Below are 27,037 nucleotides of genomic sequence, written 5' to 3' on the forward strand. Positions count from 1 at the left end.
ACATTTCTCTTTTGCACAGAAAGTGTGAAAGTACTAATACCTGTTCCGTCTTGTTGGCAAGTACTGAAGTTTGTGTGCGCTATAACATTATAGATGTGTCATTGTTTTGAGTCGATGTTTTGGAGCTATGGTGTGAAAAAGACCTGTTCCCTCTTCATATCCTGGGTGAAATGGATCTGGGAAAGACTGCTTTGTCCAAGTGGCATGACAGCAATAATGTAACTACTAAAGGTCTTCGTACTGCACTTCATGATTTTAATCATATACGTCTAGAAAATCACATATGTTCGATTTGTATTAGATTGAGATTTCTATTTAATTATTTTAAGAATGTGAAGAGGGGGTTAACGGTTATTCAAAGTTTCTGTCCATTCACTTAATCTTGTGTGCATAATGTCTTACCTCTTTAATCACTATACTGAAAAACCACTAAGAAATAAGTCGAAACTCCATTATGTTCACCTTGGTGAAACTTGACAAATGTGAAATGATTCTAATAAAGCTTATGTGAACTAACCATATTCCAGTTTTTGGATCTGATGAATGTGCACTCCAATGTGTGAATCATGTCTCAATGTGTTTGCTCTTCCAACAATAAAACAATCACATTCATACCACAAGTCGTAAATGATGTACCATTCTCTGAAGTATGCACTTCTTCACAGGACTTAACACAATCCTAAACCCAAGCCTGCTCAAAAACTTTAAATGTGATGGCATGAGACAAATAGCGACTGCATAACAATAAAACCTCAATAAAAGTACAGATTCTCCATCTACTTAGATTTAACTGTAATACACCCAAGATTTAGGTGAACTAATGGCTAAGCCCCACTATGGCAAACGACAAAACAAGCAAAGTACATAGGAGCCAATTTCAGTTTTTTATTTAGAGGCATTTGACCAGTGGAGCTGTGTGAAGGGCTGAGGGGGGGCACAAGCATGGTTGCAGAAAGTGGGGGGGGGGGGTTGGGTAGGGGGGGGCATCATGCTGAAATCAGACCACTTTCCTGTAAATACTCCCACACCCTGTCCCTTCTGTCCCACACCCAAACAATGGTTTTCCACATTACAGTCAAGAAATGCTAACAGAACAAATAGCTATCAAATCAGCGGGTGAATGTAGCATCCGTGAAGACAGGCAAGAAAATGACTTCATCTTTTTTGAAACCGTATTAAACTTTTTTTTTTTTTTTTACTTTTTATCCATTGAATCCAAAATCAAAGCAGGTGATTTGACCTTTTTCACGAAAACCCAAGCAAGAAAAATGCAATACATGGAAGCCACACCACCAAAAAAAAGAATAAACAGAAAGAAAAGCCACATGTTTGAGGTTTTCAATCAATTAAGCTAGAAGAGTATATATATATATAACGGCTGGCAAAGGAAATGTTTCAGATCACTTTTTCAATTATTCTTTCAAATTCTAAAGAGTACATGATTTTTTATTCATTTCTGGGAAGCTGGGAAGGGAAGGGGTGAACCCTATATCTATAATAGAAGTATGCCTCTATTTCAAATACATGTCTAAAGAGGTAGATCAAATAAAATGGATAGGGGAAGGGGAGGGGGTTGAGAAGGTGGAGGGGGGGTATTAAGTATCACTTGTGCCCCTCAGGTAAAGGTAAAGCGCGACATGAGGATAACGTGAGCACGCCTCGCCAAGCCTCGCAATGCCCGTAAAGAGAGAGGTGTTCTGGGGGACTGAGGTATGGCGGCACAGGAGGAGGGGTGGGGGGGGGCGGGCGCATGCCACACACCCCTCAGCTGAGGTAGACAGCGTTCTACTCTGGAAGCATGGATACACTCGAGCACTTTTTTTTTTTCTTCCTTTTTTAAATATTTTTTAACCACAATCAACTGACATTCTCCATGAGAATAAAAACAAAAAAAAGGTAATGAACTTAGTAAAAAGTAATTTCCGTTGTCATGGCAGAGTGAAGATGTCTCCCAATGTGCTCCTCTACTTAAGTAAAATTTAACTGAATTTACTTTATTTGAATGACATTCCACTTTACTAACGCTTTTAGTTCCCGTTTCGACAGGTTTGAAACTGAAAGATGAACACGAAACCAATTACTAGAGCAAATGTGACAAAGCCTTAAGGAGTCTTGCAGCTTGCGGCCCGATATTGCTACCGCTTGCACTACAGTGAACATGACACTTAGCCTGGCCCGGATGATCTGAAGGGCCTACTCAATGGAATTTGGGCAGATGTCAAATCATTGCGGGATGAAATTCTGAGCTGCGGTAGTCAGTGTCTACTCAGCAGTCTACAGTCTCCACTCATGTCGAAAAAATCCAGGACACCGAGGTGACCTTGAAAAACATGGACGGAAGAGCAGCTAAACTTCAAATCTCAGCAAGATGGCCGTGTTCATCATGGCCTCTAGTGTATTCCCTTACCCCGTGGCCACAGGTGCTGGCTGATGAGAACCAGGATACGCCCAAGCTGGAAAGCTAGCTGGGAGTTCACGGTCACTACTAACTAATGTTCTGGGGGACTAAAAGATAATTCAGGGGGTCATTGGGTTGAAAACTCATGTCATCGGACAGGAAATCTGCATGTATGCAGGATTACCAACATGAGTATTTGGGTGGTTTGCTGTTCCCCTTAATGCAAAATATTAGGAGTCAATTTAAAGAAAAAAATCCTGAGAATTTGGCTTGTATCTGGAGGGGAGGAGACCCCTCTAATTTTCAACCTTTTCATCTAATTTACGTGTCCATGTGTAAGGGGGAATGTGTGGTATAAAGGTCGATCATGTCTCCATATTACATGCCATTAGTGCCTGGGCTTCAAGCTTTTGTACAGTATGCCTACCCGGGAATCTAGTCATTACCATTTTTTCATTTTGCTCATTCCTTCGTTATAATTCTAATTCAGTTAAGATTTCTCAGGATGGATGGGAGGGGGGGGGGTGCTCTAGTAAGAGTAGTTTGGAGTCTATAGCATGAGTGAAACTACCGTATGTGATTCACTAGAATCTGTTCAAAGCAATTATCTAGTCGAGTTAGTGTCTCTTCACAGAGGAACGAGGGGGGGTGCACTCTCTACCCACTGTTATATAATTTAGCCATAGAACACTTGGCTAGCTCGTCAGGCTTGAGGAGATTTAACACAGGGAATAGTACACACCATCACACTCTATACAGATGACCTCCTCCTGTATGTTACCAATCCTGCCTGCTCCCTACCCCCATGTCTATGTTGGAGTTTACCAGCTATAAATTAATTATATGCAAGAGTTAACTACATCTTGTGAATTCCGATGCTCTCAATATTCCCGGCTCTGCATTCCACTTTGAGAGGGGGTGGAATATTCCATATTGTTATATTATATAGATTGTATACTTACCTAAAAGCACAACATAAAAAAAAAAAACTTGGTATATTATGTTGGGTTTCATTTTTCTTCATCCTAATCAAAGTTTCATTAAGTATTTTGTGTGTTCCTTTTGTCTTTTTGTGTGAACAAATTTAAACTTCAGTCAAGATACAGCTGCTGCTGCTCTTGATTGAGCAAACAACCTTTATCGTCATTTCCTAGAGCAAAAAAAGCATGTCTTATCAGTGTGACACCCCCTACTCTCACTATGCAGTGAATGACATTAGCTCGGTGGCTACACAAAGGTAGGCCACTGCACCCGGCAAAGCTCACTAAGGAACAAAAAAAAAAAAACACTTCGGTCTGGCTGGAGCACACCTTGATCTCAGTCTGAAACCGATGTCACCAAGCAGATGGTTTCAATGTCAAAGCAAGTGCCATAGAAACAGAACGACGGTTACTCTGCCTAGTCCATGTCTATGAAAGCTGTAGAGAGCAAGGGAAAAGCTAGGACCCTACCGTGCGCCCTACCCACAGCCCTACTAGGAAGGCAAAAGAAGGAAAAACAAGTGAAATTAAATGTACCGTCAACAATTACAATGTCCCCAACGAAACATTGATGCAGTACGCAATGGTGGTAATGCAGTTGGCATCGTTTGTCTTTTTCTAAATATAGTAATATTGTCAACGTTTTCAGAAGATAGATGGTGAATTTCTCAGTGAAACTGAGGCAATTTGTCTCAACACTCCCGTCAGCCGCCAGCTGAGGGTGACAACTCTACTCCTTACTGTTTATGTACAGAAAGAAACGTTATGTACACGGTCGTCTTCATCATCATAGTCGTCAGCACACACACAGCCTACACACCGCAGCACCCAGAGCACTAGAGTTGAAGGCAGGTCAGTTGGCAGCCGACCAAATTTTAAATTTTCTTAAAAAAATAAAAATGTTCAACTATTAGCTTTAATAAAGTATACAAAATACCACAAAGCAAAATAAAAAAGAAAGGAACATTTTTTTCATATATATAATCATTTTCTTTTTTTCTGAGGTACTTCATCCTGAGGTAGTTCGGTAAATTGCATATTAAATTGGTTTCCTGGCCAACACCGTTAAAACATCCCTTGGGTGTCAACAACGGTTTTGTCCTCTCCCCACTAAATATATGTATATAGGAATATCTATAAAATGCATCCGAATTATAAAATGCCACTATCGATACAGGGACAGGACACCCCTTTTGTATCCACCCATGGGATCCTGTCACAAACACAAAGTATTACCCCTCCCCCCACAACCCTTCCTAATCCTACCAGGACTCGGAGAGCAATGCCTTTCCACTTTCTACTAAAAAAAACTAAGGAGAGAAAGCTTCATCAACCAATCATCAAACACTCCAATCAGGGCAAAAGAAAAAAACAAAATGAATGTCAACTGAAACATCTGTCAACACGTGATGTTGAGTACCACGCCGGAAAGGTTCTCCTGTGTGTTTTAGAACGTAATAAAACCCAGAACCAATCGGAACACACCCGTGGGGGAGGGGAAGGGGAGAAGGGCCGAGGGGGGTGTGTGTGAGGGCAGGGTGACTCAGGTCGTTGGAATACTCAGAAATACATTCTCACAGAGATGCAGAGAGGTGAGGTGGGGGTGAGGAGGGGGGAGGGGGGGTGTAGGGTCTCTTGTTATCCACCCTGTCGGTCGGTCGATGAGAGAGAGAGAGAGAGAGGGGGACGGGGAGGGGATGTACAGCTGGGCTCTCGTGACCCTTGACCCCTGAGATGAGCGTGTCCCGTATCCTGTTCCCCCTCTGGTCTCCGCGCCGGCCGCGTGGCGGTCGGGTCTGTCTTCTTGGCGGGTTTCTTCACCCCCCAGGCCGACCTCTCTACTTCCTGCGGGGGAGTGGGGGCTGGGCCCCCGGCGAAGGTTTGGGCTGCTGCTGCCTCCTCACCTGGCAGAGGATCTCCTGGATCTTCCTCTGGGCCAGCTGAGACACACACACACACAAGGTCAAACATTAGGGGGTCAACTCAATACTCGTTCAGGGGGTTTAGGGTGCCTCAGCTGGCGTTAGCATGTTGCTAGCCAGGTAAACATAGGTTCAATACCACGTGCCATGTACCACATGCAATGTAGAGAATAATCCTAGCCGCACCGCAGGGTAGAGTATAGCACTAGCCAGGTTTTTTATTTAACCTTCATTTCATCAGGGGAGCCCATTGAGACCAAAGTCTCATTTTCAATGGTGCTCTGGTTACAAAGCAAAGCATATACAAAACACATCACACATTTGCACATTAAAACTGAAACAATTATGGCAATATTTAAAAACATGCTCAATTTAATTTAGAGACTAAGGAATCCAATTTGATGGTCTCTTCTCATTCCAAGCTCTAGGGGCACAATAACTAAAACCATTTTTTCGCTGCCCAGTTCTGACTCGAGGGACCTAAAAAACTAGCCAATCTTGAGATCTCTGATGACTAGAATGACGTAATGAGGGATGTCAGATAATTAGGCAGCTTTCGTAATTGCTTTATATAAACATACAGGAGCAAATGTGGCGTTCTCCTAGCAGCCAGGGATGGCCGCACCCGACGCCTGATAAAGATTGCAATGACGCGTTCAAAAATTATCACCAGTGATGAAACAAAGTGCTGAATGATAAAATGTCAAGCTGTTTCAAGGTGGTAGAGGCAGTGTGCATATAAATGTCACCATAGTCAACTACTGACAGGAAAGTAGACTGTACTAAAAGCTTCCGTCATCACGCGAAAAAAAATATTTTTTTCTTGGCTCATTAATATGCATTTTGAGGGACAGCTTTTCATCAATAAAAATTCCAAGAGGGTTCTCAATTACCAAACCACCTAAAGGGGAGATATTGAAGTCAGTTTCCTTCAAAGAGCGGGATCTAGAGAATTGCATTATTTTATTTTTGCTACATTTAAAACAAGTTTAAGCTCTAGAAGTGAGTGCTGGATCAAGTAAAAGGCTGTCTGCAAAATAGATAAGGCTCCTTCAGCCTACTATCACCTGAAGAATATCTCAAGGATTTATGTCTCAGCAGGATCTGGAAAAACTTGTCCATGCGTTCATCTTCAGTAGACTCGACTAATGTAACGGTGTGTTTACAGGTCCCTCTAAAAAATAAATCAATCAGACAGCTGCAGCTGATTCAGAACGCTGCTGCCCGAGTCCTCACTAAGACCAAGAAAGTGGATCACATCACTCCAGTTCTGAGGTCATTACACTGGCTTCCTGTCTGACAAAGAATTCACTTTAAAATACTGCTGTTGGTTTATAAAGCACTGAATGGTTTAGGGCCAAAATATATTTCTGATCTGCTGCTACGATATGAACCATCCAGATCTCTCAGGTCGTCTGGCACAGGCCTGCTTTCTGTCCCCAGAGTTAAAACAAAACATTGAGAAGCAGCGTTCAGTTTTTATGCTCCACCTATCTGGAACAAACTTCCAGAAAACTGCAGGTCTGCTGCAACTGTTTTTTAATCAAGACTGAAGACTTCTTTTTGCTGCTGCTTTTTATTAAATCAAATAATTATTCATTCGTACACTGCACTAACTTTTATTCTTGTATTTTATTTTTCCTGCATTTAGTTTTAAATGTTCTGCAAAGTACAAGAGAATGTTAGTAGAACGACTTGAGGGAGGAAGAGGAAGAAGGAAATGTATGTTGGAGATGGAGAAGTTGGATTTTTGGTGCAAAGTGTGCCTAGTGGCCCCTTGCTCAGAAAGGATGTTTGAGGCACTGGTGAAAAGCCAGCGAGCAACTATACAGAAGGACATTGGACCTCATTCCTGAACATTTTCTTAAGTGTCTTCTTAAATGTCTTTTTACGAAGTTCGTAAGACCAACCCTAAGAAAGATCCCCGCCGGATTCATGAACGCGTGGAAATGTGTTCTTAAACCGCCAAAGTGTTCTCAGCTGTGCCCCCCTTCTTAAGTTGAATGCACGTTCTCGTACACCTGAATTTGCATACATGAATGCCCCGCCAGATCCTTACTACAGGGTCGTGTGCACACAGAATCCCCAGACACCACGGAAAAACTTGATTAGTTGATTGATGTTCAAGTTCACGTGCAAATGTGACGTTTTATTCGTCACGCAATATACCGGTAAAATGAGCAGTGAGATGTTTCTCTGCTGGCTCTTATAATGTGCACACTAAGCTTCAGCAAGGTGAAGAAAACCAATACGCAAAAACCAATACGCAAAATAACAATAGAAAACAAGACGGTATATGGACTTACAAAATGCAATGTACTGTATATAGCCTACATGAAGGGATGTGCTGAGAGCAGATTATTAAAATTGTACAGTTTAGTTACTGTAAATGCATGAGTAGGCTACTTGTGGATCTTGATATGCCCCATCTATATATTATGTAGGCCCATATGATACATTTTAGTTATGGATATTCACATGTTTATTTACAGTGTAGATGTGTCCATTCTGACTATAGAATAGGTGCTGTTGTGCGTGTTGTCCGAGTATAGTGACTGAGTTTAGTGCTCATTTATTCATTCACTGCGTTCGCTTATTTTAGGACACCACGATGCCTTGTAGAATCATGACTATAAATGTGAAACGTAATTGGAAATGACACAAATATTCTAGTATTTATTATGATTATAATTTCAAGCCTGTAGAATTGATGTGAACGCAATCACCTCAGATTTCTCATAAAGTCAGCCCTTGCGAACATGAGCGCACTCCAATCTGGCCTACCTACGACTGCATTTCCGTATGCTTAAATCCTTTTCTTGGATAAGAACACATCCCAGATATGAAACCATCCAGGAATGCCAGAATTGTTACGAAGACATTTCTTCTTAACTGCGTTCAGGAATGAGGTCCATTGTACGCAAGTGAGTGGAGAGAGAGAAAGTTTCAGTATGTGATAGTCCTTTTTTCCATTTTGTTTTATATGACATTTTATGTGTTGCACTTTGTCTTGTTTCCATTTTGTTTTATATGACATTTTATGTGTTGCACTTTGTCTTGATGCTTTTAATGTCTCATGTAGAGCACTTTGAATTGCCTTGTTGCTGAAATGTGCTATTCAAATAAACTTGTCTTGCCTTCCAATGTAGAAGCAGACGAATAATCTACTGTATCAACAGCAAAAAAAATGCCATTATCAAGAGGCAATGTTATTAATATACAAGGTGATATGGGTGGCATGGTGGCTGTGTGTGTTACACCGTGGTCTCATAGCAAGGTGGTCCTGGGTTCAATTCCTGCATGGGTCATCTCCCGGGGCTTTCTGGTGGAGTATGCATGTTCTCCCCATGCTCACTCAGGTTCCCTCCACATAGAACCCCAATATGAGAAACATGAACAGATGCTCTTGTCCTGACCAGGATTTGGACTGAGCACTTGGACTTAGTCCCCGGGTGCCACTGATGAGGCTGACCCTGGAGGAGAGGCTGACCCTGGAGGAGAGGCTGACCCTGGAGGAGAGGCTGACCCTGGAGGAGAGGCTGACCCTGGAGGAGGGGCTGACCCTGGAGGAGAGGCTGACCCTGGAGGAGAACAGCTTGGATGGGAGAAATGCAGACGACAAACCACCGGTGACCACTGAAGGTGTGTGTGTGTGTGTGTGTGTGTTGTGTGCGTCACGTTTGGCTCTGTAATAAAAACCCTTGAGGTCCCGTAATTATGACTAAAGAGTAAAGGATTGAACCCTGCAGTACACCTTACCTTAAGTGATCTCCATAAACGTGGATTGAATATAGAGTCAGCAACAATACATTCGGTTGTATTTACGAGATAGCTTGTAAACCATTGTAAACCACTGGCGGGTGTTGTGATCTAGGCCAATAGAGGCTAGTCTATATTTAAAGTGAATGGTCAACTGTCAAAGGCTTTGGACAGGTCAATGAAAGCAGTGTCCATTCTCAAGAACACATCATTTAGAACAAGAGATGCAGCTGATACAGTAGGTTACCGTGACTACCGTGACCAGATCTAAAACCAGACTGAAAAGTATTTAAAATACACTTTCCACCCAGGACCAAATGGGTTCAGTACAACGGGGAAGTATAACCCAACAGTAGCCAGACAAGGCACACCCACCTGGCTTGCATAGAAGTGTCCGGTGATTTTGACCACCACCTGGTCGTTCTCGTCGGGGGTCTGCTCCCTGGGCACCACCACCTCCGCACTCGTCAGGTTCTGCAGCTCGTTCACCTGCGAGAAGGCCGGAGGGAAAGAACCAGAAGATTCATTACATTAGAACATTTTCAACAGAACGTTTTCAAAAGTGTTCTTATTACTCAAGGGTTTCCCGTAAGCCCCTGCGTACCGTTTTGCCCCCCTTGCCGATGACTCGTCCGGCAGCAAACGATGGCACCTTGATGTGAGCCTCCAGCTTCACCTCCTCTTTGGGCCCAAAGAAGTTCTCCTCCTTCAGCTTCCCAAAGATGCGACCCTGAGCCTGAACAAGGCCACATGTACCACACTTAAGTGACTGGATATTCATCTCCCAATAACCTTGACGTTTGCTAGGGCAAACAAACGCTTCAGCCACAGCAAGCTGGTCAAGTACGGTACCTTAAACTGGGCCTCTGGTGGTCCGGCAACGATGACCATCCTCTGCTTGGCATCCATACCGTCTGCAGGGGCGATCTGAGGACCAGGACAGGTGACCCGTATTAAACCGGTCCGCACAAACGCACACAAGAGAAACCCCTCACCACAACACCCACACATTACCCAACACCCCTCACTACACCACACACATTCTCCCAACACCCCTCACACAACACCCCTCACTACACCACACACACACTTCTCCCAACACCCCTCACACATTAACCAAAGCCCCTCACCACACATATTAGAAGATTCAAGATTTCTTTGTCACATGTACGGTCACAGTGAAATGTTGCTGCAAAGGTATATTGACATTTGCATGCGGTCATGTACACTAGATATTCTATACACACTAGATGTTCTAGACAGTCATTCAGGTGCCAGATGGCTTGCGGGAAGAAGCTCTTCCAGAGCCTCGCCGTGCTGGCCATGCGAGTACGGTATCTCTTCCCTAACCGTAGCAGAGAGAACAGTCCATTTACTGGTTGGCTGGGGTCTTCCAGGATCCTGTTGGCCTTGGTCTTGCATCTTCTGGTGTAGATGTCCTCAAGGTGGGGGAGTGGCCCCCCCAAGTATGGATGAGACGGTAGACCGTAAAACCGTGAACCGCGGTATAAAATGTCCAGGGTATTAGAAACGTGATATTCCCTGTGTTTACGGTATTATGTTTACGGTATTACACAATAATGCGCTGCTGAAACTTCACATTTCAAGTTGGTTCAACAGTTAATTTTGTAATTTAATATAAGTTTGCCATTAATAAACTGAGCTTAATTAGAATAGTGTATATTCTCCATCATGTGTTGCACTGTAGGGCTCTAGAATTCAGCAATAAAGCTGTTTTCCTTCCAAGTAAAATACTTGTTTTTCCATGTGTTGGGGAGGTGAAATGACGGATACCGTGAAATACCGTGAAAAAACGTACCGTTTTACTAGATACCGTAATGCAAAAATCCATACCGTCTCATCCCTACCCCCAAGGTACGTTCAGCTGACCGTCTCATCCCTACCCCCAAGGTACGTTCAGCTGACCGTCTCATCCCTACCCCCAAGGTACGTTCAGCTGACCGTCTCATCCCTACCCCCAAGGTACGTTCAGCTAACCGTACCACTATCTGTGGGGATCCTGAGAGCTGCCGTTCCCGTACCAGGTGGTGAACATTCCCAGTCAGGATGCTCTCGATCGTACATGAACAGAAGCTCTGTCGAATCTGGTGGGACGTACTGAATTCTCAGTTGTCAGGTCAGGTCCTTGGTGATCTGGACACCAGGGTACTTGACGCTGTAGTTCCTCTCCTGCTTCTTCCCAAAGTCCACCAGCATCTCCTTTGTCATGCTGACGTTCTGATGGAGGTTGTAACCAACACCCCTCACCTCACTACATACACATTACCCAACACCCCTCACCTCACTACATACACATTACCCAACACCCCTCGTATCACACACCTACCACTCATCACAATAGTGCATTCACTCATTCTAGTCAGTAGAGTGAACCCAACAAGGCCAAGATGAGCCTTCAGACTCGACCCCTGACCCCTGACATGCCCCGCCCACCCCCTTCAAATCACAGCAGTCACTCACCTTGATTGACGCTCCTGCAAAGCGCGACAGCTGCTTGATGTGTTGACCCTGTTTGCCGATGATGGCACCCACCGCCAGTGCCGGGATGAACAGGTGCACTGTCTCCGACTCCTGCTGGAAAACGAGCACACAAGACCAAAATCAGGCCACACAGGACCGTACCGTGACCGCAAGAGGTCTGTGCACAGACACCGCAGAACGGTTACCGAGACCACGCAACCGACTGCTACGGAGATCTAGCAAGGGAGGCTGTAGGTTCAGCTGCAGCCATTTTACTTCAGTTTTGAGAGAAAACTCAACTCAAATCAGCTGTTTGGGATCATCGCCACAACCAGACCACCTGAGAACAGCATGAGCCATTTGTACGCTATCCAGCCAACCGGAGTGAGCAGCACAGTTCTGGACAGGTCGTTCAGGAGGAACCCTGCATGTCAACCGTTCCGCAGATTAGCAGGACAAGAAGTTCACACACAAACACGATTTATCCCAACAGAAGCTGAATTATTCGACGTACTGGTATTATAACGGATCACACTGTACTCCGCTACTTAGTTTACATAGAGGAGGTGGATACGAGAGCAAAATGAGACCCAACTTCTAACCGGTAGGCTACCCCATCCTAACAGCTACCGTATATTTAGTCAACTAATCCATAAAGCATGGGAATGCGCCATGCCAGTTAAGCTTTGTGCTGTGAACCAGAACCGGTGTCATGCATATCAGTGGAACTTGGAGCTCATGCCCTGGACGTCAAGGCGAGCATTTCCATAAACACATTAAAGCAGATTATTGTATTAAAGATGGGCTGCTGGAAAACTGCAGAAGGCACATTGGCTGGTTAGACAGGAGTGGAGAGGCCAGGGGGACACGTCACAGTCCTGGAGGGACGACGGAATGGAGACTGACGAGTTTTCCGAGCAAAGTCCGAGACTTCGGAACCGAGGCAGACTCCCTGCTTGCCGGTCTGATGCTTTACCTGACCCTATATTATAGGGTCCTAACGTGACCCTGCTTTGCCTCCGAAACGCACACTTGACCTACATCTGGGAGACGGAGCACAGCTAGAACTTGTCAGTCTAGATCAAAAACTAGTGGAACCAGCAGACTGATACGGTGGTCCTCCAGGACTAGCAGCTCCCATCCGGATTGGTTAAAGAACGCATACAACTACAGATACGAGTTAGGCCCCTCCCCCCTTCCTTAGAGGTCAAGATTATTGGGAAGGAGAGGAGCTCAGATGTTGGCAAGCCTCGTTCATGGTACCCTGTCCCGCAGCGAGCAGCCAAAAGCCGTGCAAAGCACTGTGGGAACGGGTGACTTACAGAGAGGGGCTGGCTGCTCGTCGACAGCATAGACGCCCAAAGTGGCGCTTCGCCCCCAAAGGTACTGCTCTATAAGAGAGAGAACGACACGACAACCCAGTCACGGCAGGCTCCAAAATGGCTGTTCTTCAGAAAAGAGGAAGGATATTAAGACTGCGATCGTTTTTCTGGCACCGGATTGGCTTCTCTAGAGAGGAGAGAATCACATGACACAAGTGACCATCACACCCAGAAATGGAGCTTCTAGGAGAGAGATGCATACAACAGTTTGGGTTCAGGAATGGCTGCGGAGTAGGAGAGGGGGACATGTTATAGCGCCACCAGGACACCCTGGGCTCAGAGAGAAGGGAAGAAGGGGAGGGAGGGGGGGGGGGGTTGTAGGCCTCAGATACTTACCCCAAAGGAGTAACCTCCACCCTGGGCACCGGGGGGAGGGGGGGCGTTGGACATGGAGGGGGGCATACCTGGAGCTCCGCCAGGGAACAAGCCCAGAGCGTTCAGGTTCAGCCCTGGGATCAGGTTAGACTGCAGCTGATGGAGAGAGAGGGAGAGGGGAGAGAGAGAAATCAGGGCAAGATTCAGAACCATCCTTTAGGACGTCTGCATTCAGAACGAACAAGAGCTCTATTCAACAACAAAGAGTCAAAGCCTCTGCTTAATTTATACCCTTAGGGACTGTTCCGTTATTTAAAATGAGGGGTCACTGGAGGACTTTAAGAGTGCTCGGAAATAAAAAGGCATGACCCTCCGTCTGACAAATATATCCTTGACCCTCCCCGAGTGATGGAAGAGGAAAAAAAATAAATAAAAAGAGATTGACCCTGGCCCACCAAATATTAATTTCAATATGGTGTTACTTTATAGAAACAATGACCTGCATCAGGGGTTGGATTGGGGAGTAACGGTGACATACGGGGCGTGTACATCAAGCTGCCTCACGCTAAGGAATCAGGAGATGAGACTAGTGGCCCATGGGGCCGGAGCAGGAGAACCACTAGTTCTCAAGGCTTACGTTATATACGGTAATGTCAGTACCGAATGAAAAGTGAAAGCATGCAGCTTTTAATAAATAAATTCCTAACATTCCCTTAGTGATTCTCACACGCGCACGCACGCACACACACGATGGAGGGCGCAACCTACGTTCATGGCAGCGCAGTCGTTCTCGTAAGACTCCCTGATCTTCTTCATCACTTCCTCCTCGGCGCGGGAGCATGCCTCGATGGAGCCCTTCACCGTGATGGTCCTCTCAGGGTTGTACAGGGTCAGGTCCTGCAGACTGGACACACACACACACACGGAGGTGCGGACCAGTGAGGCGTCTTCTATGGACTGCACTTATATATAGATGTATAAAAATGGCTAAACGTCTTGTACACGTCGCCAGTGCGTATGTGATGGACTTCATTACACTCTGCGTATCGTTTTGGAGGCGTCACTCGTTCCTTTGACCCATGTTAAGGGATTGCCCAGGGTGGGATTGGAAGCCATGTTTTTCTGAGCTCGCCCGTTTGCATGCGTGTGTGTATATGTATATATATGCGTGTGTGTGTGTGTGTGTGTGAGGGAGAGCGCAGAGGGCCCAGGGTGCTGTGAGCGAGTCTTACGGTGAGATGGTGATCTTGGTCTCGGTGTCCTGCTCGATCTTCTTCAGGTTCCGCCCCTCCTTCCCGATCAGGCGGCCCACAAAGTTGTTGTGAGCCAGGATCTTCAGAGGGATCTCCTCCGTGCTGCATGAGGGGGCAGGCGGAGGCAAAGATGAGCACGTTGCAGTTAAATGCTTTTCAATGTGTGTGTGTGTGTGTGTGTGTGAGAGAGCGCACGCTAGCCTGCTTCTGAACTCACAACTTGGTGTCGAGGGCCTCCTTCTGCATGATCTCCATGATGGTTCGACAGGCATTGGAGCAGCCCTCCGGGGTGGAGTGGACTGTGATTGGCTTCTCCGCTGCTCCGGCGTTCTCTTTCCTGTGGATGTCGATCCTGGAGGGGAGGGGAGAGGAAGAGGAAGAGAGAGAGGAAGAGGGGAAGAGAGCGCATTTAGATACTCTGCAAAGGAAACATTGACCAGAATTCTGTTTGCAGTGAAACTGACAACCTGAACCTGCATGCGCAAATTAACTCTGCGGCCGTGGCTCAGCAGGTAGAGGGGGTCGCCCAATGATCCTAGGGTCAGCGGTTCGAATCCCGGCTCCACATGTTGCAGTGTCCTTGGGCAAGGCAGACTGACTGACTGACCCCAAAATGCTCCCAATGAGCAGGCTAACCTTGCATGGCAGCTGCCGCCATTGGTGTGAATGGGAGGCCATTGTAAAGCACTTTGGATAACAGCGCTATAAGTGCGGCCCGTTTAGAACGGGAATGTGAATGATGTGCCTGCCGACTGCATATGGTGTGGTGAACACGTGCACAATCTAATAGGCGCAAGCACGGCACAGTTCAAACGGTGTGCGTGTGCAGACTGCCCGTTTCCACGGCGACCGTACTTTGAGTGGGTCTGTTTGGTGATGTTGCGGATGGTGGCGCCCTCCTTGCCGATGATGGCGCCCACGAACTGGGTGGGCACCAGCACGCGCAGGGGGACGTCCGACTGGAGCTTGGGCCGCGCCCCTAGGCCCGGGGACCCGGCGCGTGGCGGGCCTCGGGGGGCGAAGCCCCGCCTGCCGCCCAGCGGAGGGGCGTCGGGGGAGGTGTTCTCGTCGGGGATGTAGGACACCTTCAGGGCGTAGTTCTCCATCAGGAAACCGTTCAACTTCTCCATCGCCCTGGAACACACACACACACACAAACAAACAAAACGCAAACAAACAAAGACACAAACTCCGATCAGTCACACAGAGGGGGCGGGAGTAACGCTCCAAAGCCCGTGAAGGACAGTTTCAAAAACACGGCGGAGAGCACCAAACCAATTCAACCTGTTGAGTATATAATTATGTTTGATCACACTGGCATAGAAGAGCTACACAGACTACAGATCCTAAACCAGGCTTTTGATTGAGTTCTCCACCTTCGCAAAAACATCAATTCACTCCGCAAAAACATCAATTCACTCCAACACAAGAGGCCATACACGCCCACTCTGCATAGAGCAGCGCTGGAGCGTGATTATATCCACCAGAGGGTGGCAAAGAGCAGGCTTTTCTCCTGCTAGGCCATTGCGTGTTAAATTAAATGTGACTGGTCAGTGTGAACAGAAATCAAGTGTACTTGATAACCGTCAACGTTAGCATGGACTCTTCTCAGATCCATACTACTCTATCCTGCGTTCGAACAAAGACATTCTATGAAAGCCAAGAAACCAGAGAGAGAGAGAGAGAGAGAGAAAGGAAGAGGGAAAGAAAGAGAGAGCGAGAGAGGGAGAGAGAGAGAATGTATGTTACTCACAGTCTTGCCTGGTCCTTGGCTGCATATCTGACATTGACCACTGCGGTCTCTGTGTCCGTGTTCACTGTGGAAGAGCAAGAGAACGGACTCAACACACACGGACTGAAGGCGACTAAGGATAAGGCCGTCGCCGATTACTAAAAATCCTCAATGGAGGATCACCACATAGCAATCTGGGACCAGGATTAATCCGTGTGTGTAGGACACGACCCCTGAGTGCTTTCACACCAGTGGCAAGTGGGAGTCACAAAACAGGCAGCGAATCATCACACAGAGGCTGGTCTTGAGGGAGGTCAACGCGGAGACATCAAGGCTTGTGGGATCTGTGTTGATTGTGACCAGCTGACCCGAAAAGGACAGGTTCTGTAGTAACCTTGCAGACCAACTGTGCGCTTGATCCAATTACACACATTTTTTTTTTTTTAAATCGGTCTGGACTGCATGTCCACGCGAGGAACGCTCAGGCGTTCGACAGGAGACGTCCGCGTCCGCCGGGGATGAAAGGCTGGCTAGCGAAACGCTAACGGAGATGCACACACACACCGCGCGTTGACATGCAAACCAAGGTGGTTGAGAGGCGTGCGTGTACCTTGTTCACAGTTCTCCACGGCACCATACTGGGCCAGCAGACCGTCCAGCACCTGAGAGGAAGAGGGGGTCTGATTAGAGAGACCAGATAAAGAGTTGGAGAGAAACACGAAACACTCACTGGACAGCACACCAGCTGGACAACACTCTGGAGCATTTCATTATACATGGTACCCGTGTATTGTACAATAAACCACACACACACACACACATTTCCATGTTAACATACCTTTATATTTCAATTTCAAAGTGACAATGTGGGGGGGGGGTTTTAATGGAGTATAAAACCCAATGGGAAAGCCAAACCAAGCTGGCAGTCTGCCCAAATCTGTCAAACATTGCATTTGGATGAACAGACTGGATCAAATGCTCTGGTTTGTCAGTCCAGTGGTTGGCGAGAGGGGGAGCGAGGGCTCTGCGCCGAGCCCACAGGCCCAACACATCCAACCGTGCTCAGTCAAACTCTCACACCACACCCCCTCAGCTCAACCCCCTTTCCAGCCAACCACACCATTCCTCCCTCCTCCGACTCAACCAACCCAGCCAATCGCACTCCCTCCCGCCCCTATGCCATTTCTAACCCCCGGCATTGGCTGTAACGGTACTGATGCCACCAGTTCCTGCAGTGACAAAAAAAAAAAAAAGCTCGCTCCTCACTGGCTCCTCTGGACTGTCTGTCACCTGGGCCTGGCCAATGGGAATCCAGGCCATTCAGGAAAGGGTGGGGTGCATTCCAGCAGGAAGCAGTGGTTGGGGGAGGGGCAGGAGTAATGCTACACATTCTGTGAGTCCTGCAGCACATGGAGGAATGGGGAAAGAAAGCAGGCCCACCCACCCACTACAGCTAGCAAACACACACACACACGCCATTGTCTAGCAGTGTGTGTGTTTCAGCACAGTGTTATCTCCGAGAGGCCTCCTTTACATCAGAGCCTACTCTGTGCCTCTCCCCCTCCATTCTTCTGACCCACCCTTCCCCCCCCTCTCTGCCACCTTCAGATCGGAGAGTCTGCAGCTCCACACATACTACCGACATGGCTAGCTGGGTGGGTGGGGCTGCTACGTAGGGACACGCTAAAGCAAGACCCACCATTACAACCCACCGACTTGCCTTACGGGCTAACCCAAAAGCCGTTTGGCCAATGGCAGAGAGGCTCACGGTTGAAGGCACTCTGGCTTACTTCTAGAAGGGAATGGACAGCTGAGCAACATTAGCAGCTTCCCGTTAGATCTGTGGCTTTACGGTGCGGCGCACAATAAAACAGGAAACGGCCTTTGTTGAGGCAGCAAAATCCTCCCCCACTCCCGCACCACGTTCTCCAGTATGGGGGGGTGGGGGGGGGGGTCTGCAGCAGAGCTCGCACGCCCCTCACACGGGCTGCTGTCCCTTATAGTCTCGCGATAGCAGACAGAGACCCCCGCCTACCAATATGTCTGGAGATCTACATTCAAGATAGTTGCTAGAACTGGGGCGGCAAGAACTGCCGCTAATAAACCTACGCCTACTGCTTGGGATTGGTTCAAAACTGAACAAGCCCACGCCCTAAAGACTAGATTGGTTCAAACCTGAACAAGCCTACTCCCTAAAGGCCTGGGATTGGTTCTGCAATGCAGTTTTTATTTTTTTTACCAATTGTTTCCACCCAGTTTTAGCAATGAAAGCTGGGAGAATGTCCTCATTCTCTAGTTTGGAGTGTAGAGCTTAGAGACTGACTTGTGAGTCTATGGTCCTTAGGGCTTTGTATTTGAGATGGAGCTGTTCAATAAAATGGCGTCACTACGCATCAAGACGTCCTACTAGCTAGCCTACTCTGGGCTTGACCGCTGCGTTCGCCAATATGTCCGCTGTAGCGAAAGGCGATGCAGTAGGTGATGGCACAGCCCAAGGAGACGGTGCTGGTGGTGTTGAATACAGGCACGTTTCCCAGCACCCATCTTCATCTCTGACTATCTGCGTGTGTAAGAAGTGAGAAGACATTTCCCAGTACCCATCTTGTGCCAAACTGGTGGGTCAGTGGCCTAGAAGACAGTCCACTTCAGCATCACTGTACAACTGCTCCATACATACAGCTGATGATCAACTCTGATTGCATACATGAACACATGGCTGGCTATAAGGGGCTATAAGGGAATAGTCAAGGAAATCTGACCATTTGGGAGAGGCTCTTACTGCACTTGCATTCACTCATAACGCATGGAGGGCTCGTCTGAGGACGACCTAGTAACAGCCTCATAACGCATGGAGGGCTTGTCTGAGGACGACCTAGTAGTCGCCTCCAATGCCTGCTTTTAATAAACTATACCGTAGTCACAATAACATACTCTGAACCAAGCTACTCTGAACAAACGGGTTCCAAAATGAACTTTGACATTATCCCGCGTTAGTATGAACTGTTCTGCCTGTCCCGGCCCGGCCAAACTCTCTCTACGGTCCAATCACAGAAGGACCCAGAGCGTGTTGACCGGACCTGTTAGCAGCCCCAGGACCCCGCCCACAGACCAGGAGCAGGACCCCGCCCACAGACCAGGAGCAGGACCCCGCCCACAGACCAGGAGCAGGACCCCGCCCATAGACCAGGAGCAGGACCCCGCCCACAGACCAGGAGCAGGACTCCGCCCACAGACCAGGAGCAGGACCCCGCCCACAGACCAGGAGAAGGACCCCGCTCACAGACCAGGATCCCGCCCACAGACCAGGACCCCGCCCACAGACCAGGAGCAGGACCCCGCCCACAGACCAGGACCCCGCCCACAGACCAGGAGCTGGCCCATAGACCGATTGGCACTCACCTCCCACTGCATATGAGGCGGGATATTCCTGATCTGCAGCTTACAGCTCCTGGAGAGAGAAAGAGAGGGGGGGGGGGCGAGAGAGAAGGTTAGTCAACAAACACCAGGAACCTGTTCAGATGGATGAAAAGCTGACCAGCAGGTCTGACTCCATCCGTCCGTCCGTCCCTCCCTCATCATCCCAAACAGTGGACAGGACTCCTGGTTTTATACCACTCCCCAAAACGGCAAACACACTCAAGGTGGATGAGAAAGCAGGGACAGAGTGGGCGTAGAGGACGGCCGGGCTCTGGGCTGCGTGTGGCGAGCGCGCTTCAAACCAGATCCAAGCCCCGCAAACTATGCATCCCGTTGCGGGAGCTGCACTGGCACGACCAATGGCACGGGAATGAAGGAGTGATGGGGAGGTGGTGAGGTGAGGGATGACGGAGGGAGAGAGACGAGGGGTGAGGAGGACGAGAGAAGAGGGGGACCCCCCCCGAGGATCCGCGAGGGGGAACAGACGGCTCGAGTGAAGGGGAGATGAAGGGGGAAAGCAAAAACCAGAACAGCAGAGAGGGAGTGAGGGGCATCCTCCTCCCCACGGAGTCAAACGACAATAGGCTGGTTAAGCAGCAGCGGAAATTTGACTAGATTCTCCCCCACCCTTTTAAAAATCAATGATGAGGATCCCACAAAGGCACAATTTACTGGAGGGTAGGGGATCGGGACAGGGCTGAAGAAGACGGGTGGGAGGGAGAGAGAGGGGGAGAGAGAGAGAGAGAGAGAGAGAGACAGAGAGAGAGAGACAGAGAGAGAGACAGAGAGAGAGAGACAGAGAGAGAGAGACAGAGAGAGAGAGAGAGACAGAGAGAGAGACAGAGAGAGAGACAGAGAGAGAGAGACAGAGAGAGAGACAGAGAGAGAGACAGAGAGAGAGAGACAGAGAGAGAGACAGAGAGAGAGACAGAGAGAGAGACAGAGAGAGAGACAGAGAGAGAGACAGAGAGAGAGACAGAGAGACACAGAGAGAGAGAGAGAGAGACGGAGACGGAGAGAGACCAGGGTGGGTAGTCATTAGTCAGACGAAGGGAACCTCCGTCGGCCGCGTCACAGCAGATGATGGGGATCAGGAATGGAGCGCACTCTTAACAGGAGACCGCCGGAGCCGACGGGAGAGAGCAGTACAACCCCGGCGTGGGGAGAGAGCAGTACAACCCCGGCGTGTGGAGAGAGCAGTACAACCCCGGCGTGGGGAGAGAGCAGTACAACCCCGGCGTGTGGAGAGACAATTACATCACGGCTCCACTTCCTCCGTACAAAGATCCATTTAGCAGTGCTAAGAACTACACTCGGTTTCCCGGGAAGGATCACATTTAGACACGTTCTTATGACCCATAATGAAGAGTACAGGTGTATTAGGATTACCCAGGGTGCATTTAGAGGTCAGAAATGCTTGAACTAGTGACCGAATGAAATGCACGCAGCAATGTTTAGTTCTGCTAAGGTTTTCTCCGAGCCCGAGATTATATAAAAGTCGGTAGCGTGTCCCACCGATTCCAAAGTCCACAGCCTGTTTACGCACACATCCCTAAAGGAACATGATGTACATCCAGCTGGGAGTTCCAGCGTGAACCATGACCTCCATACACACTGACTGGCACACCCCGAAACCCTGCACAGGCACACCCCGAAACCCTGCACAGGCACACCCCGAAACCCTGCACAGGCACACCCCGAAACCCTGCACAGGCACACCCCGAAACCCTGCACAGGCACACCCCGAAACCCTGCACAGGCACACCCCGAAACCCTGCACAGGCACACCCCGAAACCCTGCACAGGCACACCCCGAAACCCTGCACAGGCACAAACCCTGAACCAAGGCTTTTTTTTTTTTCCACAGATCGTATAAACACTGCAGCGACCCCCCACCCCCCAATATAAACCAAACAGCTACACCAAAATCTCATGCAGGTTCAGCGCTCCCCAACTGTTGAATATCTAACGCCGGTCAATAAAGCTCCACAGCTGAGTGTTAACCTGTCTGCAACCGCAACCACCCCCACCCCGCCCCCACATACACACAAAAATCCCCATCTGTAGACCTGAAGGTCTGCGTGTTACTGTGCAACACAAGCCTTAATGGAGGGACATCGAGGGAAGTTCATTGACATTAACGCATTCTTCAACATGTTTACTTAATCTAAAAGACCTTTTAGCACGTTGACTCAACATTAACCGCGCCTCATTTTGAATACATTTCTTTAATTTGAATAGCTAAAAAAAAAAGGGACACTACTTAAATTCTAAATGGTCCCAATCGTAAAAATTCCCAACAAGCTTCCGAGAGGAATTCCAGCCCTTTCCGGCCCAATGTGCCATTCCTAGCTGATCCAGCCCCTCTCCCCGCCCCCCCCCACCCGCCACACCATGCGCGCTGCATTGCGGTGGGAATGCCGTGCGAAATGTGCAAATACACCAAGCACTTCCAGCCGGATTAACCTATAGCTCCGCACACGGAGGAGGAGGTCAGCCGGGCTATGGAGCGCAGGGGAGGGGGAGGGGGGAGCATACCCCAGCCCCAGCCTTTGATTTGGGAAAGGGAGGAGAGGAGGAGGAGAGGCGGGGGCAAGTAGCCCTGTTTCAGGGAAGGGTAACAAGGGCCCTCTCTGCCCTGTGGGGGTGGGGCCCCGTTACCATAGACACGGACAAGTCCACTGACAGAAACATGTAAGGGGTGTGTGTGTGTGTGTGGGTAAAATAGAGATGGTAGGGGGAGGAGGGCCGCAGAGGGGGGCTGGGATTGGCTTTGTCATGTGACGACAGAGGAGGCTGGGCTCCTTATTTACTTTTAAATTCAACTAACATTCTACACATTCGACGCCCCGCCCCCGTCCCCGTCCCCAACCCAGCTGAGCTCTACGGGCCTCTGCACTATAGAATGTGTGCGGACGGGAGGAATCCCATGTTGAGAAACATGAGACTGCACCACATCTGCGCCACATCCACCGTCACTCCTCACCAGCATTGACAACACTACAGCCCAAGCAGTCAATAGCCTTGAGGGAAATGGACGCCCTCACTGAGAACCTCGACCATGTCGGAACACAGAAAACAAAAAGGGCCAATCTGTGCTCTCCGCCCATCCACATTCATTCACCATTCAGTATGCACAGTTTCTGACTGAACGCAACACTGGGTAGTTTCTGCTGGATTCTATACAAGCTTCAATTACAGTCCTCTTGCACCAAATAAGGTACAGTCAACTGTTCACTAGTCATTTTGGCAAGATTTTTTTTACATTTAAAATCAACAATCCAATTTAGCAGAAAACATTATATTCCCTTAAATCTGTATTGATATATTTCTTTAAAAACAGCATATCCCCTCATGCCAACAGTGTCAGTGAGCCCAGCAGGCAAGGGAGCTGGACACCCTGCTAGCTGGATGGGACAAGGGGCCACATTCAGAATTTCAGGCACCCCCGAGCTTCCACCATGAATCTCTCCATTTGCAGGTGGGGCCCCACCGTGACCCCATGACCCTGAATTCTTTAATAAGAGCCAGGAGCTGCTTCAAGACCCTGATGATCACTACGGTACAACGTGAAATCTGTACAAAGGTTAGCTTGGAATGACAACTTGGGAAAAAATTCTGGCGTTAAGAAAAAAAAAAGAAAAAAAAAAAAAGGCCCAATGCTAGTTTCAAGCTAGTGTGTTCTCCAGTTCACCAATGTTTGAGGTTGGAGTTCATTCACCAACACCAATACAAATACACACACCTAGGACTCACTGCTTACACTTAGACCCTCTGTATGACTTCTCTCAATCAACACACAAACACTATATTAAACACTGTGGAAAACACTCTCGGCCCGTACAAAAACACTGCTCATCCCCCCACCGTACAGTCTGCCGCACTTCACTTGGGGGCAACCTCAAACTATCCTTTTTTAAATATTTTTTATAGATTAAATGACTAGAGGGGAGGAGTATCAGGTAGCCACTCAAATCACAGAATCTAAACCAGGGGTGGCTCAAAGTATGACCTGTAACAATCTGCGCCTTAAAAAACAGTCACGGGTGCATCTTATTTATGGGGAATGATGGTTGAATCATGTTTTTCAGAAGCATATGAATGAATAGCCTATTCAGTGAACAAGCAATCATTGGGCAAAATATTGTGTTATTTGTGCACTCTCAGACCATAGGCCAACACCCCTGTTAACACCCTTACGCCATAAAACGGTTAAAATGATCTGATGAGCAAGAAAGACAAGCAAATTACAATGGAGAGGCTAAGGTCAGACCTGTAAGGTTATGGCTCACTCAAAGCAAAAACCTATTACTGCCATTACCCCTTTCTGTCTCATTCATACTGACCCCTCTTGCCGCATGCCCCCCCATTCTAGCTCAGGACACCTCGGCCTTCCTGCTCCCACTTCCCCTTCCAGAGGGTTCAAAGGTTAACCCATGGCGATTGGCCGAGCTTCCAGCTGATAGCAGGCTGGAATGCTAAAAGGGCCCCCAACAGCACACTAGTGTGTGTGTGTGTGTGTGTGTGTGTGTGTGTGAGAGAGAGAGAGAGAGCAAGTGAGTGAGAGCGCGTGTGGTATACTGTTCCCATCGCTTCTGTAACCTTGCCTGTTGCAAAATGAGGGTACCTTTGCCCCATTTTAAAGACACAAACCATTACTCAGATAAAAGACCCTTTATCATTGCGCTACAATCAATAAGACAGAAAAGGTCACTTTACCCAACAGCCAAACTAATTTACCCATTTAGTTATTGACACCAGATATTCCGACTACTAGCAACGAGGTGATCAATAAGATTGTTAGTTACAAAATATTTTAATACAGCTTAACGCATTGTCAAATGAAACATTACTCCTACCTAGACGGACAGCGTCTGGCTCGTTCAAATAATTCATTTTACGTAACAAAGTTACATTGCATCAATTTAATGAATGAATTGTGATCTATGTTTAAATTAGCCATTTTCAAATGTAGGCCATGCCTACCTAAAATGACGTGGCTATGAAACTATGACAATTATTGAAATAATTACATTTCTTAGATTCCAAACATGACGGGGTGAATAATCCATCTCATGCACGATAAGAAAATCATTATGGGGCTATTACTAAATTCAATGGTCACAACTAATATCCAAGAAAGGGTTCATAATAGCTCACATTTGCGCACGCAAATTCTCAATATTCCGCGTAAATACGTATCAATACAGTCACAGATCTAATTAAATGTCATCATAGGGTAGTGTTGTAGAGAGTGACTACACGGTACTTCATGGTCTTGTGTAAACCTAGGGTTTTCCGTGACTAGGCCCCAAACCGCCCATTCCAATCGCGTTTGGGAGTCCATCTCGTGCACCACCACAATGTGAATGAATGAGGAGGAGAGCGGAAGCGTGGGGCAGACAGGGAGAGTGACAGCAGAGCCTTCTCAAATGGACGACTTCAGAGGCCTACGCCTCAAATAGAGGCCTTGCGCGCACGCGCGTACACACACATAATGGTAAAGATAGGCCTATAGGAAAATGGCAAAAGTAGATGTTGCCTATGCATTCCTACTTTAAAACAAGCATAAGGGTAGACCTACATACGACACGAGTGTGGAAAATGAGGAGGTAACCATACTGCATCGTGCTTTTATGTCGCCATAGGCGTGAGGGCCACGAACGCCCTCACAATACGACCCAAAAGCACATAATTTCCGCTCGCCAAAAATAAACAAAATACTCCGATTTAATTCCCATGTAGCCTACGCCCAAAACTGAGCTGATTGGGCTTGTAAGACAATCGGACCATAAACGACTGCCAAACAAACAGTATTTCAAAGCAACCGTGATTTCAGAAAATGGAGAGATGAGTAGAATTGTGCCAGAAGAATTCTAGAGGCCCCTTGAAGCCCTCAGCTAGCTGGGCAATTGCAGACGGTATATCAGAATTTACCTTTGACGTTTGGGGACAGAGTGCTCCACCTCTAGAAGTTTCCCATGAAGTTCAACTTTACCTAGTGGGGAGAATAAACACGATATTAAGCCCACTAATGTTGTTGTCGTCTCGACAGTCTCTTACAAATAGGAATGCACACATCACTGATGTTTTGGGTAAAACAGCTGAACATAAATTAAACTAAATATGTATAGCCTACTCCATGTAGACTATTCCCTTTCAAAATTGGTCTACATTTAGTCTTTCCTTTGGCCAAACATATCAACAGTTCAAATCACGTCAATGAGACGGACAGGGCAACTACACGAGCTAAATTCGAGGGTATTTAGTAGGCAACAATTGTAGGAATAATAGCACCATAGTTTTAGAAAACAAGTCAATTGTCACACACTTTCGCTAATCTAACATTGTTAAATAGAAGTAGCCCGAGTAAAAAGATAGCCCACAATACAAGGTCTTCCATTTCGTTGGCCTACATTTAACTAACAATTAAACCACCTGGTGTGTGAGCATGGGCGCCTCCACTGTGGTGTTTGCTATAATGTAACAACTTAGGTCACTAGAGTGGGCCTACGTTATACTTTGTAACATCCAACCTCCAGTTGCAAGTAACAATACAACAGTTATTCTGAGGGTTGTTACACGGCGCCGCTTGGGAGTTCTACAGCCTGTGCGTCCATTCTGGGCGGCGTTACAATTACAGATAATCTTCTCCATACTAATTCTGGGTGAAGTTACTTCGTACATTTTTATGACATTAAAAAAAGGATTGCACACAGTTTTACTTCTCGCCAATTGTGCGCTCACGGTGTCAGAGGCCAAGTAAAGGTTGAGAGAGAGGAGGAAGAAGGAATTAGTGGATACACCCCCACCCTACAGGGCCATATGCATCCATCAAAGAAGTAAAACATCAACAAGCTCTACATTGCTCAAGCAGTGGCTGTTCCCAATGATCTCACCTGAAAGAATATCAATGGCCTTCATTGCAACCTTTTCGTCCGGGCAATCCACGAAGGCATAACCTGTTTTTACAAGAAATGGACCACTGTGCGGAATCTTCCACTGCTCAAAGATAGTTTCCAAGTCCTCCGCGCTCGCCTCTTCACTCACGTTGCCAATGTATAGCTTATTCATGTTCTGCGCTGAAATGGGCAATCTTTACGCAGGAGGAAACCGTTATTCGCTCTCTCGGGTGTACACGGTTTGAAGTAGACTGCATAAATCGCCTTACTATCAAACAGAGTGGCTGTGGCGTGCTTCCCCTGTCGTTCAAGCCACAGATATATTTGACGGGCAACGTCGTCGCGTTTGCGCTCCCTCGCCCCTTCAATTGCGCAAAAAAAATAAAAAATAAAATTGTAATTAACGATTCGTCTCTCCAAACGATGACGGGCTGGGTGAAAAGGAGAAGAAACTACTTTTTGTCTTCCTCCAGACCCCTTGGCAAAGAGACGGAGA

The 27,037-nt window shown here is 47.5% G+C and overlaps 1 protein-coding gene across 1 annotated transcript; it reads right to left on the reverse strand.

Annotated features, from left to right (window-relative positions):
* Positions 1-5,089: 5,089 nt before the first annotated feature.
* Positions 5,090-26,713, reverse strand: igf2bp3 (insulin-like growth factor 2 mRNA binding protein 3; the record flags this gene model as incomplete). Its single annotated transcript, XM_084455709.1, has 16 exons — positions 5,090-5,318; positions 9,435-9,548; positions 9,664-9,795; positions 9,912-9,986; positions 11,541-11,654; positions 12,863-12,931; positions 13,259-13,393; positions 14,006-14,141; positions 14,470-14,592; positions 14,708-14,842; positions 15,346-15,624; positions 16,244-16,307; positions 16,833-16,884; positions 19,622-19,670; positions 25,577-25,637; positions 26,539-26,713. The coding sequence occupies 16 exons, from the start codon at positions 26,711-26,713 to the stop codon at positions 5,217-5,219; spliced, it is 1,815 nt and encodes a 604-aa protein (XP_084311835.1). The 3' UTR covers positions 5,090-5,216.
* Between the last annotated feature and the right edge of the window lie 324 nt (positions 26,714-27,037).

This window comes from Borostomias antarcticus (genome assembly GCF_949987555.1).
Source record: "Borostomias antarcticus genome assembly, chromosome: 21".
In the NCBI taxonomy this organism is placed as follows: domain Eukaryota; kingdom Metazoa; phylum Chordata; class Actinopteri; order Stomiiformes; family Stomiidae; genus Borostomias; species Borostomias antarcticus.